General features: G+C 46.8%; 1 protein-coding gene across 1 annotated transcript in view; it reads right to left on the bottom strand.

Annotated features, from left to right (window-relative positions):
* Positions 1-17,041, bottom strand: part of LOC149370783 (uncharacterized) — a 38,530-nt gene extending 21,489 nt beyond the window's left edge. The window contains exons 1-5 of the mRNA XM_089578639.1: positions 16,739-17,041; positions 15,070-15,393; positions 13,304-13,431; positions 12,572-12,665; positions 12,219-12,531 (exon numbers count right to left, since the gene is read on the bottom strand). Of these exons, the coding sequence (XP_089434765.1) occupies positions 12,219-12,531; positions 12,572-12,665; positions 13,304-13,431; positions 15,070-15,393; positions 16,739-17,041 (1,162 nt within the window). The remainder of the gene's footprint in view (positions 1-12,218; positions 12,532-12,571; positions 12,666-13,303; positions 13,432-15,069; positions 15,394-16,738) is intronic.
* Positions 17,042-19,603: the final 2,562 nt, after the last annotated feature.

The raw sequence follows: 19,603 nt of genomic DNA, 5'->3' as shown, positions 1-19,603 counted from the left end.
CGCCAACCCCATTCTTCATGTGTGACATCATTAAGAAATAGTTGTTGTCAAGTTTGTAACAGAGGCTAATGGCGTGAAAGTTCCCCTTTGGACAACCACTTGGCTTAAATTTCGATCTTATGGTAACGTACACATCATCGTGTACTTTACGACACCAGTTTTATTTGTCTCCAAGAGCGTATAGGCGAGATACTCTTCTATCGTCTATGTTTTGCGTGTTTTGGATACTTTGCGCCTCGCTTTATTTTTATTACTCGCATCTGGAGCTCCCTAACTCGTACAATACATGCTAACATATTTTCTGACCAATAAAAAGCACCTCCTCAAGTTACTCTTAGAAACTGGCAACACTACTTTATTTCGCGCTGATAAATGGCTGGAAGAAATGTGCCCCAAAGGCTTAGTTTTCTCGTGTTCACGAAACGCTTGTTAATTGTCACAAAACCAGTCAATATCTAAAATGGTTGTCAATTGTTATTCTTTTCCAAACTATGCAAAAAACACAAACAGCTCTATTGGAGCACAATCGAGTTTGGGGTTTGGGAGAAAAGCCAATTCAAGCATATTCATACAAAAAGGATTCGAAGGCATTTTCATTTGAATCACACTAGTGGGAGCTTGCCTCGTTGCGGACAATGGATTAGAAAAGCTCACAATGCTCGTTTTGGCAGCGAAAAAAATATTGTGATCCTTAAAGCTAACTCTCCCTCTTCAGCGACATCCGGCTAATATTATTGTATTTGAAGTAGGAAACATTGTACCAAAATAGAGGTCGTCTTTCACACGACGAATAACATAAGGTAAATATCAAGGACGGAATCGCTCACTTATTTCTTGCTCATTGAAGCCGTTCACCCCACATTTCAAGGCGGCAAGGAAAACTATGCATGTATATTCTTTATGGCACAAAAAGGTAAAGGAGGCATCATAGCAATTTGGATTGTTCCCAGCGCAACCAGAAAATACAGAAAAAAAATAGAGGGAGAATGTTTACAACATTCGTACACAGCGCGAAAACACGGGGTATCCATATCTGCAGAATTGGTCTGCATCTGCTTAACATTCATAGATCCCCGCGAGCCCTCATAGCAGTCCTGACTCAGCGGTGCAGCGGTTAAGAGGTGCGCCACTGTTCTGAGAGAGAAGGTGTTTCCGCCTGTGGAATTTGTACGATCCAGGTTGCTCTTTCCGAGCCACTGCCTTTGAATGACAGGTGTTGCCACCGGTGTTATTTGTGTGATCCAGTTTGGTCTCAGATAGGCATACAAACGCTAGACGATTTTGCTTGTGTCAGAACCACCAGATTAGTCATATCGCACTAACAGAAGATCCATCTACGCATTCTTTTTTCCTTGACTAAGTATTGACACATGCCGAAAATGACATATGTGCAGGGAAATTCAGAATCCTGAATAAAATTAATTCTTTTAAATCTCTCAGCCGTTTTCCACCAAACTCCGCTTACTGCCGCAGTTTTCTCTCGGCACAGGCACATACGAAGTACGGCACAGTCCTAAAAGAATACTTCTAAAAGAATGAAACCCAGAAATAGATAGTAACAGATAGACAAGCCGTATGCTTGGCGCCATGCGAAGCTTCGTTTTTAAAATTTCACATTGCTCTCATGAGAACACGACGCAGGGAGAGCAAAGCTTTGCCGGAAATTTTTGATAACGGAAGGCGACTAATTTATACCAGGCAATCTGTTGGACATGCACACGGTCTGTAGATGTGAAACTTCAACAAGCTTATCTACAATAGACAAAAGTAACGAAAAAAAAAACAAAATCAGGAAGCAAGAATAGGAAACCACTGTAACCGGGAGCACCGGAATTAAAAGGCTGATTTTAAAGTTTGAACTGTGAGCGGCGTATTTACAATTAGGACTGTTGTGAAGCAGAGGGCAGCAAAATAGCAACGGGACTCACAAAAAGGCCAAAAAGGTGAAATTTGTCCCGCAGTGCTCCAAATCTAATGCAGGAGAAAAAGCGTATTTTGTCGGGAACCTCGAAATAAGGGTGCTGAAGCGGAGACAACACGCACACACGCAAGAACAAGGCTCCAGGAGATACAAGACCTTTGACGTAATTGTCCGTCGTGGCTCATGCTGGGCAAGTGAATGAGCTTTGAGCTCGGCCAAGGTTGAGATTTCTGCAGTGTACCAGCATCACAGACATCATTCTGCGTCATCACACCCTTACCAGTGGAGGACTTTTTTGGAGAGTCAGCCTGGAGTCTTGCTTAAACATTTACCAAAAGAAAAAAATTTGTGAATATGCTGAGAGAGCGGAGAAACATTAATGAAGGCAAAATCGAGCATTCAAAGGGAAGTGATCTAGCTGAGGCTGCTGATTTCGATAATGATGATTTGCTGTAAACAAAAGATACTTACAGCGGCGATATGGATACCTGTGCGGAGCTATGCGGCTTCAATCCGTTTTGTTTTGCGTTTAATGGAATGGTAGTTGGAATAATACAGGGATTACGCGGCTTTATCTTCTTTAACTGTGTGGGAAAAGACCTGTCCAAGCAATGTGTTATAATATACTTGGAGCGCTGCCATAATTCTTCATCAGTTTCTCAATTGCAGGAAAGTTGAAATTGACTAAATGACAACGCTAGGATTGCATTGGATTGGAAGAAACTTTATTTGTGCCTGCAGTTGGGCGCTCGTGCGCCCCGACGAGGGCCTACGTCGTCTACGAGGCTGCCGTTACTTGGCGCGGGTCTCCGCTCGCTGTTGCCGGCTCGCTGGGTCCCTGCTTTTCGAGCGCCCCGAGGACCTGCTGGACGGCCCATAGCTGTTGGTCATGGTCGTTGCTCTTCGCGGCTGCCTCCAGCCGCGGCGGGATTGTTCCTGATCTTGCTTCCTTTGGATTTCTGATGCAGTCCCACAAGATGTGCGTGTGATCTGACGGCTCTCTCCGGCAGACTCTACACGTATCGGTCGGGTAGGTCTCGGGGTACATGCGATGCATCAGTCCGGGGCTCGGTAGCGATCCGGTCTGGAGCTGTCTCAGTAGTCTCTCCCACCCCCGCACCCGAGGCTGAGTCGAGCGGAGGCGGTACTACTGAGACAGCTCCAGACAGGATGGCTACCGAGCCCGGGACTGACAACGCTAAAAATTCTACAATAGAATTTTCGCCTCGACGCCCATATTCCTTAATTTAGACAGGTAAAAAGGGCTGAGCACCTGAAGTGGCACTAAGCAGTATGGGCACAAAAACCATCTTATTGTCCGATAAAAGCCATGTCACCGAAAGCGAGGAGCATAGGGCTTTGTTTTTCAGTTTCTGGAGTTAAGTATCTGAACATTTATGCTCTTATTATTTTATCGATTAAAGATAATCTAGAAAAGCACCCCATGCCGCATGTCGGATCCAAACCCACGACTTCCGAATTTCGCATCTGGTGTCTACTAACTGAGCCACAGTGACGGGTGTCCAATCATCTGCTTTCGGTGGTATTTGTGTGCGCTAAACTGAACCTTGAGAGTGTTCACCAGCGCCATCCTCGTCTATAGCGACAAACGTACTACGTCCTACACTACCACGAGTGCCACGCATGAACGTGACCGAATGAAGAACGAAAAAACTGAGAGAATCCGCTTATGCAACCTATGGCGTCAAGGCTTCAAGATTCGAGGGCCTCGTTAAACAATTGAACAGACAAGTGAAGGGAACTGAACATTATTTGGAGTAATTTTTCACAACATGAAATTTTTAAGTACCCAGGCAGGAAACTGTCGAAGTTAATATTTAGGGAATTAAAACCGCCGGTCATTTTTAGTCTTATGGCACGTCTCAAATGAGCGCATAATAACATACTCAGTTGATCCAAAAATTAGATGAAGTGGGAAGTGGCCTATAGCCTATATATTGCGCCAACAATATATACTACATTCCCGCAAGTAATTTTGCATAAATTGTTTCAGGAAAGCATCAGTTGTTATTTTAATAATAATCTCAACGCCACCACCACGGGTGTCTCTGTCCTCCCTAAACACTTGATAGCCTGGTGTCACTGTACAGTGACTGGGCACACCGTTGTTCAGCCATGTTTCGCTTACCACTAGCGCATGAGGACTTTGCGTGAGCAATACATACTCAAACTCTGGCTTTATTAAGGGTACTGCGAGCAGCCAATGATAAAATTCGCAGCTATCAGTGGGCTGAATTGCGCTGGAAATCGCCGGGACTATTCAAGGAGCGGAAATCATCACACACGCCACTCCCCCCGGGAGCGCGTTGTTTATACTTATCTACGCGGTTCAGGAGCAAGAGCTCGTTGTTCTTCTGGTCCCATACGTAAAACTTTTCATTTGTTTTGAACGTCTCGTCCATTAAGAGCACCTCCTCACCTCTCGCCCTTCAGCTGAAGCAGTTGCTCATAAATGTCTTCTTACGTCTACCGCTCCCTTCGCATGGTCATTGCTGAGACTGACAGTCTACCCTTTCAGTTTTTCGCAGATTTTCATTATCTGCTGTTTTTCACCGCCGTCATAAAATTTCATGATAATGGGTCTGGTTCGTTCACTGTTGTTTTTATCAATGCTATGAATTCTTTCTACGGTTTTGGCTTCAACTACTTGCATTTCCTGAAATATTTCATCAACGACAGCCTTTAACTCCGATTCTGAATTACCGCTTTCGTCTGAAATGCCAAACGCCAACAGATTGTTGTGACGTCTTGGGTCTTCTTGGTGAACCAATTTTCCGACCTGTTGTCTAACAGAAGATTCAAGATGTTCGACTGTTTTGTTCTTTTCCTCTATCATAGCAAGAAATTCAGTGAGTCGATAAGGCTTTGCATCTAGTTGAATGATGTGGCTGATTCCACTTAACCTACGATAAGACGCCGCCTAGTTGTCTAGAATCGTCTGCAGCAGTACAGCTGTTTTAGGCCAGGAATTTTCTTAAACGTCGCCTGACACCGATAGCAACATCATAAACCAGCAGTCAATAAAATGCAACAGAACCTGCATCCGACTATAGTCAACATTGCTCGTCATGTTTCTTCATTGTACAGGTATTAGAGCTGAACTGTGCTTTTAAAAAAATTTATCGCGTGTGGTGACATTATATGCTGCTCCTGCATGCTGCTGTGTGCTGCTGTGCACCACTCTTGCGAAGAGCCGGAATCGGGCTGTGTTCTCCTAGGTTGTAATGCTTGGACATTAGCGCGCGAGCGGCGCGAACTTGATTACTTTTGTATTTTGTAAATAGTGTACAAAGCTCTCCCCTGTCCTTTCTTGCTGTCGCTCCCCTCTATACTTCTCCTCACTATCCTCTCCCTTTCCCTTTCGTTTCCGCCGGCTGCAGCTCGGGTGCTTAAGATATTAGATAGCAATTGCCGCGGCCGGCAACACTCTTTTGCTTCACTTTTTATTTTTTAAATAAACCACTACCACCACCACCTCCTAGGTTGTCATAAAAAAAAACGAAAGAACATGCCTGGAATAGGTTCTCCTTTATAAGCTCCCCCGTAGTCCTGTAACTTTCGTTTTGTGGCATATAATGTTCTGGCGTTTCAAGAATGCCCGAAAACTGTTCGTGCCACGCATCTGTCATATAACATCGCAATTGGTACCTCTAGTGCTGACAACAAATCTCGATACACCAGATGTTGCTAGAGAGCCTTTTTTTGTATCCTGTTTCAAAGCAGGAGTTAGTCCTGTTGAGAGGAATCTCTCAGGGGAAGCTTTTAGTAATATAATAAAAATGACAGTCAGGCTGCTAATAGTATCTTAGTCAACTGTTTTTCAGAATACGCAGCGATGTCTCTGACTCTAGCTTTTAGAAGTCTAAACGCACCACAATTTAGCGGGGGGATTCGGTCTTTTTTTTCAGCCGCCTCAGTGGCTCAGTGTCTAAGGCGCTCGTCTACCGAGCCGGACTCTTCGAGTTCGAACCCGACCGCGCCTTGCCCGCGCTTCGATGGAGATGGAACGCAAAAGGCGCCCGTGTGCTGTGCGATGTCAGTGCACGATAAGATCCCCAGGTGGTCGAAATTATTCAGGAGACCTCCACTACGGCACCTCTTCCTTTCTTTCTTCTTTCACTCCAACCTTCCTCCCTTCCCTTACGGCGCGGTTCAGGCGTCCACCGAGATAAGCAAGACAGATACTGCGCCATTTCCCTTCCTGAAAACCAATTTATCAATTTATTTTTGGCTATTTCTCAGATATTCCTAGCCGCACAAATGGCGGCGACCAAATGAAGCCTTCGTGCGGAGGTCATTACTGGAACGCAGCGCCACACCGAGCCTCTCCAGGACGTCCTCAAACGCAAGTCGACAAGAAAGTGAAATGCGCGATTGTGCGGAAGTCCTCCAGCACCGTCTGGTGGGTTCCAACCTTTCTTTGGCCATTCGAGTGCTTCACTCTCTCGCTCGAGTGGCCTCAGTCAGGTCAACCTTCCCCATTAGTCAGACGAAGTTCCAGAGGGAGGATGCCACACTGCCTGAATTAGTGAGTGGGTCTCCGCGTGACTGGCCACATGTCACGGTAAAAGCGTGGTTGCTTTGCCTGAAAACTGTTCCTAGAGCAGCCAGTACTCGCCACTTTTATTTATGTTGTGATTATTTACTTAGCACGCTTCACGAAACTTGAGGCAGTCCGAAACAGCACCAACAAGTCTCCGTATTTAAGGGTACGCGCACAGTAGCGGCTGCCTTGCGATCGATGGAGCCCTTTCGGTTAATGCGCCTGACAGAGTTTGGTTAACAAGGACGGCACTGCTCTCGTTGAGCAGTTTTTTCTTCCCTGTCTCCTTTCTGACGCTCCTTCATATGTCACGTTTTTGCCAACTTGGACTGCACCAAAGGTTGTTGTCTAGAATTCTATGATAAAAGAGGACATTAGGCTAACTGGTAGAAAACATAATCCTCAAATCGAAGTCGCAAAATAGAGAGCATTGTTTGTACGCTTGTATCAGGTGGTGCAACTTCCGACCGAGCAGCTCGCTTTTAGGGATGCATGGAAATTTGACATAATGATGTAGACGAATTTTTCAGCACCCGCTAGGGCATATTTCGCTTTCATTGTAAACGATAAGTCCAGTAGGGGACAGTGCTTTTAGGAGCAGTTTTTTTAAGTGCGTGCATGGGAGACCTGCAAGAGCGATGCTGGAACGTGGAACTGCGTGTATTTTGCGTGGTTTTTTTTTCAATCGCGAGGTGGGCAGAGCTACGCAAGCTATACCTTGACGTAAGGAGCTGGCCTTACTGCTTTTAAGATGATCAAATTTAATTGACAATTTCTTCTCAAAGGAAAGAATCAAAAAGTTCAAGTTCAGGTATTTAGCAACGCATATATTAAAAGTGAATACACAAAAATTAGCACATAATGAGGTCCCATACTACACTACTGTTGGGGAAACATTCTAGTACAAATCAACTGGGGTAAAATCGCAAAAAAGGGAAGTATGGCATCAAGTAATTAGTACAAAAAATACAACCTATAAAAAGCAAAGGTAACAATATTTTCTGCCAATTAAAATGGAATAAAAAGTATATACATTGTAAGTCTAGTTGGATAACACCGAGAAAATAAAACTGTAGACATGTGTTATTACTGTTTAGGCATTTAGCTACGCAGTAAGTCGATCAGATATACATTAAGGCGGTAATGGAATGAGTGAACAGCGAAAGATGTTTTAACTTCACATGGTAAAGTATTATAATGAGATATGCCGGCAAACGCAGTAGTAAATTTTGCATAATTAGTCGTCACTCTAAGCGAAAGAAGATTATCACGCTTTTGAAACCTAGTAAGATTAGTATTTTTAAGCTTGTCAGTAACGCCATTAACATGCTTGTGATGATTAATTAGCTCGTAGATAGGTATTAATTATTGTAGACTGAACGATTGTTGAAGTGGAAGTATACACAAGCTGTGGTAGCGTGGTAAAGAATGTGTTTGGAATGAAATGAATGGTATGCACCTGATGGCTTGATTCTGAAGGCGCTGAAATCTTTCCATGTGTGTGAAATATATATTTCTCCAGGAAGAGAACCAGTAACTGCGGTGACTATGGATATATGTACAAAATATTGTGATGTTGTGCAGAAAAAATGCACGTGTGTTTGATTATTCTACAAATGCCGAACGAAACTTATGCACAAGTGATTGAACATTGAGATGAAACTTAGCGCTTAGTTAGTTACTTCCCGTTATCTAAGAATGGGCACGGAGAGGTACTAGATGCTACGCTAAGTGACTTCGAAAATGCCTCGGACACTTAGTTGCGCACATGTGCGCGGAACACTGTGCCTTTCTTTAAGACCACGGTAACTTTCGGCTAGAACATCCTGTGTGAAGCCCCCGTTTAGTTCACTGTAAGCGCAGATACTAATGAACACAAAGGAATATGCACATAGCAGCGTCTGTGCGGACTGCTGTGCGCTGAAAAGTTTGCTTAGCGTTTTAGAGAAGTCGAGGGACTTATAAGCTTAGAGCAAAGCGGGTGAGCGGAGCCTAGGAACATTCGTTACGAAGAATAGCATAATGGAAACAGAACGGCTAAAATAAGCAGAAACTTGTGTAGAGATAGGCCTTGGAAAATATGACATGAACCTCCTCGCAGTGCATATGTAGTTGTGAAGGTAGGATAGAGAGATGCTCAGTTTTTCATGTGCATGATCCTTTTTTTTTTACATTAACGTGACGGTAATTGCTTGTTTGGTATCCCGTGTTAGCGAAGAACAAGTTCAAACCCGTGTGTCGTAACATTATTTTGATTCTCACAAATGACATGGGACTATATAACAAATTGTTTTCTAATACATCACTATAATGATTAGAGCAAGCAGCCAGTGACGAAACGCGCGGTTCGGTCAGGCTATTTTTGTCACACTGAACGCGACAATACACATAGTGTGCACTTGATATAGGGTTTGCCTAATGAAAAACAACCGTACGACGCACAGACGTAACATGTCCTTATAACGCATAAGTTCTAAAACTGAACAAAGTTTATGTCCAAGGGGATTTATGCTAAGGGTGTGTTTCTCCACCACCGCTAAGCCTGTGTCCTTGACGGTGTTTTCTTTTTGGGAGTATAGAGGTAGAGACGTAAAATAAAATAACGACAATGAAAAAAAGAAGCTTAGGCAAACACTGAAGAGCAGAGGGTAGCTGGAAAGTACGGGAAAGGAAGGTAACACTCTCCTGATAAATTAAAGTAACGTAATTGGTTCCCGACAACAAATCTGTTTTCTTTTCCCCAGTTGTCGCTAGTACCTCCAACGCCGAATCTCAAAAAAGTCGCTGCGTCGTCGCAGAGTTCCGGGCGCTGCAACAATAAATTGTCCTAATATGAGCCGTTAGCGTTGATTCACGCTTTTCTAGCAACAACATCTCCCGACCACCACATATAACAAGCCGAGCGGCAATGTTAATCTACTTCTAGCCGAAAAGCAGAAGCATGCACGTAAAATCAATCTGTTAATACTATGAACATATCAGGAGAAGAACACGCAAGTAGTCCAGCGTTTCATTTTGTCCTTCTGCGGCATTGCCACATAAAGGCAACTAACACTCGAACAGACGTCACCAGGGTAATTCGTTCAGTTTTATCTCTTGTCGTGGAAAGGACAATGAGTTATAGCGGACTCAATCAAGAAGTAAATAAATAGCAAAAGTACAATCTTCTGAGCCAGATCACGTACACAAACTTTGGCGCCGAAAAATCGCGTGTAGCTTGTTTACAGCTCCTGAATGTGATATGAAATATTGTCGCAGTTCCAACACGCAACTTGAATGTACCCTTGGAAATTTTCATGCGGTGCGTAAGATTTCTCTTCAAGAATTTTTTTCTGCGTCAGTCGCAAAGATTGTTTTTGTCGTGGCCGAGATAAGACAAGTCATAATCTAGGCAGTTGTGTCCTTTACTTTGGCCTTGACGGGTATATTCTGAGCTGGATGTGCATTTGTATTGAGTCCACACGCGTCGTTTGCGTTGCTGCATTTTCATTCATAGCATAACCGGCGGTAGTACAGGATGTAGTACATCCGCCGCTGTGGAGGAGGGCGGCTCTTGTGAACACTCTTAAGGTTTGATTACATGACATATATACCCCAGAAAGAAGATTGGACAGCCATTGCTGTTGCTCAGTTCGTAGAGTACCCGACGCGAAATTCTGGAGTTGCGGGTTCGGACCCCACCGGCGGTATGTGGCTGCTTTTCTTCTGCTATCTAATCAACTATCTTTAAAATATTTGCCCCATTAGCCTCCAAGGAATGCAAGCCATAAATTGGTTTGGTTTGGTTTATGGGGTTTAACGTCCCAAAGCGACTAAGGCTATGAGATACGCCGTAGTGGAGGGCTCATAAATTAAAAAAAAACATACCCTATGCCCCTTGGCTTTGGTGACTGCTGGCTTGCGTCATGTCTGTTTTCCTTAATTTATATTCAAAGTCGAAATGCCGAAATAAGTCTTTCTTGCACTCTTTTACCGCTCTGTCCTGATAATAAAAACGTTATATTCTTGTCAAGTTTCCTCCTGAATACCGTGTCAGCATCCCCGATAGGAGTTGGAATGTATTTGGCATTCGTAGTTGTGAACTTTGTTGTCGTGCGTTTTGAACTACAACGTTTGCTTCGCGCACATGGAAGAGTAAACGCAAAAGCCAGCCGGCAGCGTTCATACTTTCACTAGTGGCCGTCAAAATTCCATCTTTTCTTGTATGGTAAAAATTTCAGCAGTTGCTCCCGACTTAATATTTTGCTACCGACCACGAGAAGTCTTCAGGTGCAAATGAAAGATAAAGGTACTGATATAGTCTACGGCACTAGGGACAGTAACCAATTTAGGCTCAATTAGATATTAGACAGTCTCAAAATATTCTCTTGTAATGGTCGCTGGTTGTTATTTTTACAGGCATGTAATTAACCGCTGTTTGGTTGGAGTCAGTAGATCTTCGGTCCACATTAGCAACCGCGAAATATTCCTTTGCCGACTGATACAGGACAAAACCTTGTGGCTGCGGGCCTTAGACAGAGGCGAAGCATTTCTTTCTAGAGTAATTCATAGAAAACTTCGCACCTTTTGCTGGGGGTATGACGTGCACTTCTTCTAAGTGAGTATACGAGGAGCTTTGTTCACAAGGCCTATAATCCGGAACCGGTGTAGGGGCGGAAACTTGTATGTGAGTGCTTCATAGAAGTAAGCGACTTGAAAGAGTTTTAGGCGCTGGGAAATGTTATTAGGTTGGCTATTATAATTTCGTTCTTTCATAACAGAAGAAGCAAGCAGAAGACATACCACTAAATACCGTCTCGTGCAATCGGTCTCTATTAAGCTTTCTTCAGTTTACAATGTACATTGTATACTTTTCATTGGACGTTTATAAGGACAATTAGTTGACGTATTTGGGTATCTGTCTGTTTGTTAGTTCCAAGTGCACTGAATTATTCTGTCTGCTTCAAACGCTCAGCCTACCTGTACACTGTTATTAAATGTCCCTAATAAAATCACTTCATTCCACTTTAATTCAGTTGATTTCCGCTTTTGAAGTAAAGAAAAACTGGCTACGGCGAGAAAAAAAGTTATCGAGACCAGAAATTAAAATGAACGAACAAATGTCTATCGTGCGTCACGTAAGAACAATCAGAAGCGTACTTTCAAAACATTGTACAAAGTCTATGTGACAAATAAAATTCACTGACGCGGGCTTGACTACACCCACTGTAGAGGAAAGGAGTCTCCCATATGTCTTCAGCTGACCTTGTCCTGCGTCCGCTGCGGCCACCCTTTCCCCCTTTTTAATCTTATCCATCCACCTAACATTCTGCCGCCCCTGCTGCACTTGCCTGCGCTTGGGATCTTGTCGGTTACCCTTCATATAATATCTTATCGCATATCTTTCCTTGGCATTTCATTGATATTATATATATGGATCATGATCGCGCCTCTCATTCGAAGTTACCAACAAAATTAAAATCAACCATGAAGTAACGGAACGTAGCCGGTGGGAGGAACAAAGAAAAATGAACATTTATTGCTTAGTGTCACTGACTTTATAACGATACAGCAAAGGTCACATGACTGGCGCTGATAAGCAAGAGTGCGACACGTGTGCACCATCCTGCTCATGCTATACATCAGCACGCGTGCTTGATAACACCGCACCACGCGTGCTTGATAATGCTGCATCCCTTCCCCCTAAGCTGGAGTAAGCGAGACGATCTGGAGGCTTCCGTATGAGAGTCGAACGACGTGGTGGTTGGTCTTCGGCTTGAGAGCTGACTTCCCGTGCCTCCGGGCCTTGATCCGCTTCTGTCTGCTCGGAGCTATGGTGAGCTTCTTCGTGGGTGCGGACTTGGCTCGGCTTGCTAGGTGACGCCCCTGTGTCGAGTCGTGGCCGGAGTTGGTCTACATGGCGCCGCTGCTGTCCCCCAGGTGTTTCCAGTGTTTCCATACGTGCTCCCGTCGTGGACACTACTGTCGCCGGCACCCACCTTCGACCAGACTGAAACTGGCGCGACCATACATGCCTTCCCGGTTGAAACTGTCGGTGCTGTTGCTGCTCCTGGCACAGGTTCGTCAGAGCCATCATTTCCTGTCACTTGGGTGTCTGTGAGTGAAGCTGTCAGCCGGGTTCGGGGACGGAAGCCCAACAGTAGTTCCGCTGGCGTCTTTCCTCCATCCAACGGTGTCGTTCTATAACGGAATAAAAACTGGATTAGTCGTTCTTGCAACGTGCCTGCCGGATTCTTTCGAAGCCCTTCTTTTACTGTCCGCACGGTCCGTTCCGCCAAACCATTTGACTGGGAATGGTATGGGGCTGTTCGTATGTGCTTCACGTGGCTTTCTTGCAAGAAACTGGACATGGTGGCACTTGAAAACTGTGGTCCGTTATCAGATACTAAGCAGTGTGGTAGGCCAAAACGTGCAAAAATCCCTTGAAGTACCTGAATGGTGGTCTCTGCTGTGATGGTCTTCAAAGGTATGGCCTCAATCCACTTCGTCTCGGCATCAACCAACACGAAAACTTGCCAGCCATTGATGGGGCCCGCAAAATCCATATGCAATCTGTACCATGGTTTGTTGCTCGCCGGCCATGGAGACGGCACTGCAGCAGCCGGCATGGGCCAGCATTGTATACATTGAGGGCAACCATGAACCAGCACTTCGAGGTCTATCTAATCCGGGATACCAAAACAACGCTCGCGCTGTGCGCTTCATGGCACATGATACCGGGGTGACTGTCGTGCAGTTCCTTTAGCATGCATCGTCGCGCCGCATCCGGCAACACTACGCGATGGCCCCAGTAAATCAGATCATGACTGGCCGTGAGCTCGTTACGGCGAGAAAAGTACGGCATCAGGTGTTGCTGTGCTGCTGATAAGTGCCGCGGCCAGCCGCGTGAGATCCACTCCTTGTTCTGACGAAGCGCCTCGTTCGAGCGGCTTAGCTCTGCTATTTCCTCAGCGGAAAGGGCCCTGGAATCTAGACTCCGCGTATACAGCACGTATTCCATGGGCTCTTGGCCTCCTCGGTCACCAAAGCACGGCAATGGTAGGCGACTGAGAGCGTCGGCGTTAGCATTTAGCTGTCCTGGGCGGTACTCGAGATCATAATGGTAAGCCGAGAGTAGTAATGCCCACCGCTGAATCCTTCCTGCGGCCATGTGCGGAATCGGCCTATCCGGGAGGAACAGTCCTGTCAGTGGCTTGTGATCCGTCACCACAGTAAAATGCTTCGCCAGCAAATCATCCCGAAACTTGGTGACGCCAAACACCAAGGCCACCGCTTCTTTCTCCAACTGCGAATAATTCCGCTCAACCGGTGTCAGTGCTCTCGAACGAAACGATATGGGGTAGTACCTGTTTCCAATACGGTGTGACAGCACCGCGCCGACTCCCACTGACGAAGCGTCGCATTCAAGCCGCAACGGCTTTCCGGGGTCGCAGTGCACGAGAAGTTCCGCTTCTACCATAGCGCGCTGGGCTGCCTGGAAGGCTTCCTCGTGTTCGGCTTTCCATTGTCATTGCGCTCCTTTAGCCAACAGCCTGTAGAGTGGAACCAGCGTGGTTGAAAGGTTGGGTAAAAATTTGGCGTAATACGAGGGGGTACCCAAAAGAAACCGGACTATATTTTTTGGTCGGCAAAGCTTCTGTGGTAGCGCGTGTTGTCACTACGAGCGCATAGAACGAACATTCCAGAGTCAGTAAGCCGAGTGCCGTCGTTGAAGGAGGTCAGACTAGTTTAGGCACAGTTTTAGAGTGACGACTCTTTTGTGTGAATGTCGTTTTTGCAATGGCTGATGTTCGTGAACAGCGTGCGCCGGTGAAATTCTGATTTTTGCTTGGAAAAAGTTGAAAGGAAACTCTTGAAACATTAAAAAAGACGTACAAGGACGATGCTATGGGGACAACTCAAATGTTCCTGAATCGAATCCTGAATCAAAGCAACAACCATGACAATGAAAAACTTCAAACTCACCTCGCCTCAAGAAAGCTCGTCAGGTGAAACCAAGCCTCAAAACAATGCTGATTTTTTTTCGACATGAGAGGAGTCGTCCATTGAGAATTTGTTCCGCCGGGGCAGACAGTTAGCTAGGCTTTCTACTTCGATGTTTTGAAAAGATTGGGCAAAAGTGTGCGGTGGAAACGGCCAGATTTGTGGCGGTCGGGTGACTGGTTTTTCCATCATGGCAATGCCCCTGCTCACACAGCCCTGTCTCTGAACAATTTTGGACCAAAAATGGCATGACCCCTGTTCCTCAACCCTCATACTCTCCCGACCTGGCCCCGTGCTACTCTCTTTGTTTCCTAGAATGAAAAATATAGGTGAATGGAAAGCGTTTCGCTGATGTTGCTGAGGTGAAGGAAAAAACGACGGAGGCACTGTCAAGCATCACAAAAGATGAATTTAAACAATGTTTTCAAAAATGGAATGAAAGATTCGACAAGCGCATCATTGCAAGTGGGGACTACTTTGAAGGAGATTCTAGGTTTGTGCTTAAAATGTGAACAAATAAGTTCAAACAAAAATAAGTCCGGTTTCTTTTGGGTACCCCCTTGTATGTGATTAATCCCAAAAAGAATTTCAGCTGGCTCACAGTCTCCGGTCTCGGTGCGGCGGTGATGGCTTCCATATTCTCAGGGGGGTGTAGGCCAGTTGCATCGATCTTGTGGCCCAAGAACGGCACTTCCTTCTCGCGGAACCTGCATTTGTCACGGTTCAACTTCAGTCCGTTTTCGCGCAGCCGCTCGAAGACTTGCCGGAGAGTGGAGTCGTTATTCTGTTTTTCGGCAATATTGATGTCGTCCAAGTACACCTTGACGCGAGGGAGGCCTTGCAGAACGGATTCGAGGCGCCGCTGGAACAATGCTGGGGCCGATGCGATGCCGAAAGCGAGACGGTTGTATGGAAACAACCCTTTGTGTGTTCAACACGGCCGTTGTTCGTGATTCATCGTCCAGTGGAAGTTGATTATACGCGTGTCGTAAATCCAAAGTGGTGAACACCTCGCCCCCGTACAGAGATGCGAAGATGTCCTCAATTTTCGGCAACGGGTACTGCTCCAGATGTGTCGCTGGATTCACGGTTAGTTTGAAGTCGCCGCAGAGCCTAATATCACCGTTTCGTTTCAGTACGGGCACGACGGGCGTAGCCCACTCGGAAACTCTCACTGGTGCCAGCACTCCTTCCTGTATTTGGCGGTCGATTTCTGCAGACACTTTTTCCCGAAGCGCATAGGGCACTGGTCGAGCCTTGAAAAAGCGTGGTACAGCGGCCTCTTTTTTGTGCAGTTTCACGGGTGGTCCCTTACAACAACCCAACTACTCCTCGAAGATGTCTGAAAATTCAGCCAGAAGTTTCGCTGTCTCTGTGCCACTGTGAACCACATGTATGTTCTGCGACTTGCATTCTTCCAATAGTGCCATTCCAGCATTCCGGAAGGCTTGGATGGTTTTCCGGCCGCACAATAGAGGCCCGTCGCAATCCACTACTACGAGCGAGCTGTCCACTTGAGTGCTGCCGCATTCGACTTTCATGGCCACTCGGCCAAGGACCGGCAGCGGCCCCAGGAAGCACGTCAGGCGTAGTGAAGTCTTCTGCAGTGCCGGCCACTATTCGCGATGGTTCTCGTATACCTTTCTTGGAATGACGCTGACAGTGGACCCTGTATCCACCGGCATGCGTAGGTTCCGGCCTTCCCAGATGAAATCCCTTTCGAATGGGCGTGCGGACTGGTTACTAATGCAGCTGTGAGCCACCAAAGCGTAGAGCATTTCTTCTCCGCTTGCGTCACTGGCGTCCAGCTCCTTCACCGCGAAAGTTTCTGAGGGGTTAGAGCGGCCACTGGAGCACATCCTTGCCAGGTGTCCCTTCCTGCCGCACATGTGATACGTCGCTTTCTTGTGTCTGCATACTTCCGAAGCAAGGTTCGAGCCACATCTCCAGCACTGAGTTGACTCGGTCATGGATCCATGCCCGCATCCGGACTTGTGCGGATTCATCCTGCGCTTCTGTACAAAATTTGCCGCGCCGTTGTCGATGAAGCTCCTTTCTTGCATTGCCCGGACATTCGCTTCTGCGGTTTCCGCTGCTAGAGCAAAAGCTTCTGCCTCCGCCAGGTTCAACTTCTTTTGCGACAACATGTGTCGTCGAGCTTGTTCATCCCGTATTCCGCGAACAATTCAATCCCGCAACATGCGGTCCAAAGACTTCTCAAAACTGCAATCCTTTGCGAGACGTCTCAGGTCGGTGATGTAGTCCCGTACCTTTTCGCCTTCCGCTTGGTTCCGCATGAAAAAAGCGCAGCTCGCTGCTATCTCATTGGCTTGGGGATCGAAGTGGTTATCCAGGTGCTGTACGACGGCCTCGCAACTCAGCCTGTTCACCGATTCCGACTGGCACTGGCCTTGAAGCACGCGAACCACGTTGTCACTCAGTGCCGACACCAGAAGCGCACGCTGCTTCCCTGAATCTGTGATGCTGTGACCCTCAAAGAAGGCCTCCAAACGAACACGGTAAGTGCTCCAGCTACTGGTCGTGTCGTCGAACTCGGGTGGTCTGGCTGTCATCGTGCAGCTATCCCATTCTCGTCGCCACTGAAGTAACGGAACGTAGCCGGTGGGTGGAACAAAGAAAAATGAACGTTTATTGCTTGGTGTCACTAACTTTATATCGATACAGCAAAGGTCACATGACTGGCGCTGATAAGCAAGAGTGCGACACATGTGCACCATCCTGCTCATGCTATACATCAGCACGCGCGCTTGATAACACTGCATCACGCGTGCTTGATAATGCTACAAATCACAGAAAACAATTCGGTACTCGCATATCTTTTCAAGGCATAGCTTTCTGGCACCGAATCATCTCCGTAGATCTTTCAAGCTGCATCCCCACTTCAGTTTACTCAGGCACACCTGAAGGTTTCATTTTTGCCCTTCTTTTTTTTTCATATTCATTATTAACATAGGCCTCGACATATCCGTTAAGGTAAGACCTCACGTACACGACTGCAATCAATATCATGTCATCAATGGCCCTAACGAACAGATAACTTAAATAATTCCCTAGATAAGATATAGCCATAGTGTTGCAGTTGGCAGAGCAACGTCAATCCTCAAAAAACTGCGCAATGAGAGTTGCGTAAAAATATCCCCTAGCTTTCACTTATCGTATCAATAACAGCTGCAGATCTCTCGCTAGCACTAACGATTTTTAGGAGTGATAATTACCTCTGATTCAAAATGAATGAAACGCATGATATGCGCTAAAAAAGGCAGTGTGGTCGCTTGGACTTTTGCACAGAACTGCTAGGTCTACTAAATAAATCGAAGTGCTGGAATACAAAGCTTATGCCCGGTTGATACTAGAATACGCGGCACCTGTACGACACCCCCACACAATACAATTATTACTTAGTTTTAAAAGGTGCAAAGAAAATCAGTTAGGCTCGTTCACAATGCTTACAGCAGGCATACATCCACTTCATCCCTCCTACAAAGCTCGAACTTTGAAGTCCTAGGTATCAGGCGTTCCCATGAAAAGGGTAAAATTATTCTGTCAGCTCTTCCACGATAATTTATGTATAAATAAAGACTCGTACACCGAACCTGTGAGCTCATGGATGACAACGTAACACCATGTTAAAACCTAAGAGAATTCCTGTGTAAATAACTAGTTTCCAGAAATCATTCTTCCCTTGCACTCAGATGAAACGCCCTGCTCATTGATGTTGTGTGATATCTTTATTCTTGAATGCGAAGCTTATGGGCTCACTCGCGTGCAGCCGGCCGGGAAGGCGAGCTTCCGTGCCAGCTATGCGCGGGCGTTCTCGTGTCCCCAACCCGTGGCGCAGAGTCGCAGCCACGGCGGGTTCGGACGAAGTAGGCAACGAACAGAGTACGCTAGGAAACCGTTTATTAACCTAGCGCCAGGCAAAGCACACTGCGGAAGAATGTTCTATCCGATAATATATGGTTCAGCAGCTTACCAAGTCGTCGTCGACCGGCAATGGATAGTCCGGGGAGGCGCGGGCAGGAAGCGGGGTCGGCGGGGCAGAGCGGCAGTAGCACCGCGGCGAGATAGAGACTTCGAGAGCCCTCGTTCCCGCGCAGCTCTCCTTAAACCCCTACGACATTGCCCCCCCTTGAGCAACCGGTTGCAATCAAGAGTCGTTCACCCCGTCCCTAAGGCGCCAGGGCGTAGGCGTGACGTCACGTCCGAGCTGGGGGTAAGGAGAGTGGCCGCGTGCCCCCGTCTCCCCACGCCCGGGGCGGGCGCTTCGTCGCGTGACTCGGCGCGGGGCGGCGAGGGATATCTGTATATCCCACATCCTCCCCTCCTTAAGAAGCCTCTCGGACAGAGAAGCGGGCGCAACGTTACTTAAAGGGCCCGTGCCCACCCCAGCACAGCAGACACTCTCTACCTCACTTTGAGCGAGCCTCCTCTCCTTCCATTCCCTCCTCGAAATTTCTCTCCCGCTCCTCGTCGAGTAGGCTCGGCAAGGCAAAATCACCCCTTCCTTCTCCGGTGTAAGCCGGAGGCGTGGTGTCTGTGGAGTGCGTCACCGGGCGACGTCATGGCCCCGCCTTCAATAGAATTCTTTTCTTGGTTTTTGCATTTTCTCCGCACACTGAAAGATCGAGAGGCGCGATCGGCTCGACCACCTAGACTTGTTAGCGAGCGCATCCTTTCATACATCTGTTTGTCATTCCCAGTTAACGAGCCACCTTTTCATTTTCTTTTAGGCCTCCCCACCGTTTCACGAGCGGAGGGGCGGAAGTCGGTTGTGTTCGAAACACACGGCGAAGCGCGGACCCGGCAACCGCCCGTTTGCTTTTCTCCATGCGTGTTTGTGTTCTGTGTGTTTGTGTCTTTTCTCCGCTCCAAAGGATATGTCATTCATTGGAGTCAAGGCGTACGCAAGATGCACGAAAGATAAGCGGTGTGTGTGCGGAGCGGTCAAGTGGGCGAGCGAGGGAAAGGCTCTGCTGCACTAGTAATTAAAACCTTGTTTTGGGGGGCTTGCATAGAAGAAAAAAATCTGAGAAGGGAGCGCGTACGCAGAGCGTCTCGTGAGGTGATCACGGTGGGGGGAGGGGGGAGGGCGAACCAACTCCCTCAGTTTTACT

The sequence above is a fragment of the Amblyomma mixtum genome, chromosome 1 (assembly GCF_055824585.1).
Source record: "Amblyomma mixtum isolate Tamu chromosome 1, ASM5582458v1, whole genome shotgun sequence".
In the NCBI taxonomy this organism is placed as follows: Eukaryota; Metazoa; Arthropoda; class Arachnida; order Ixodida; family Ixodidae; genus Amblyomma; species Amblyomma mixtum.
This window is presented reverse-complemented; position numbering and strand designations above follow the sequence as displayed.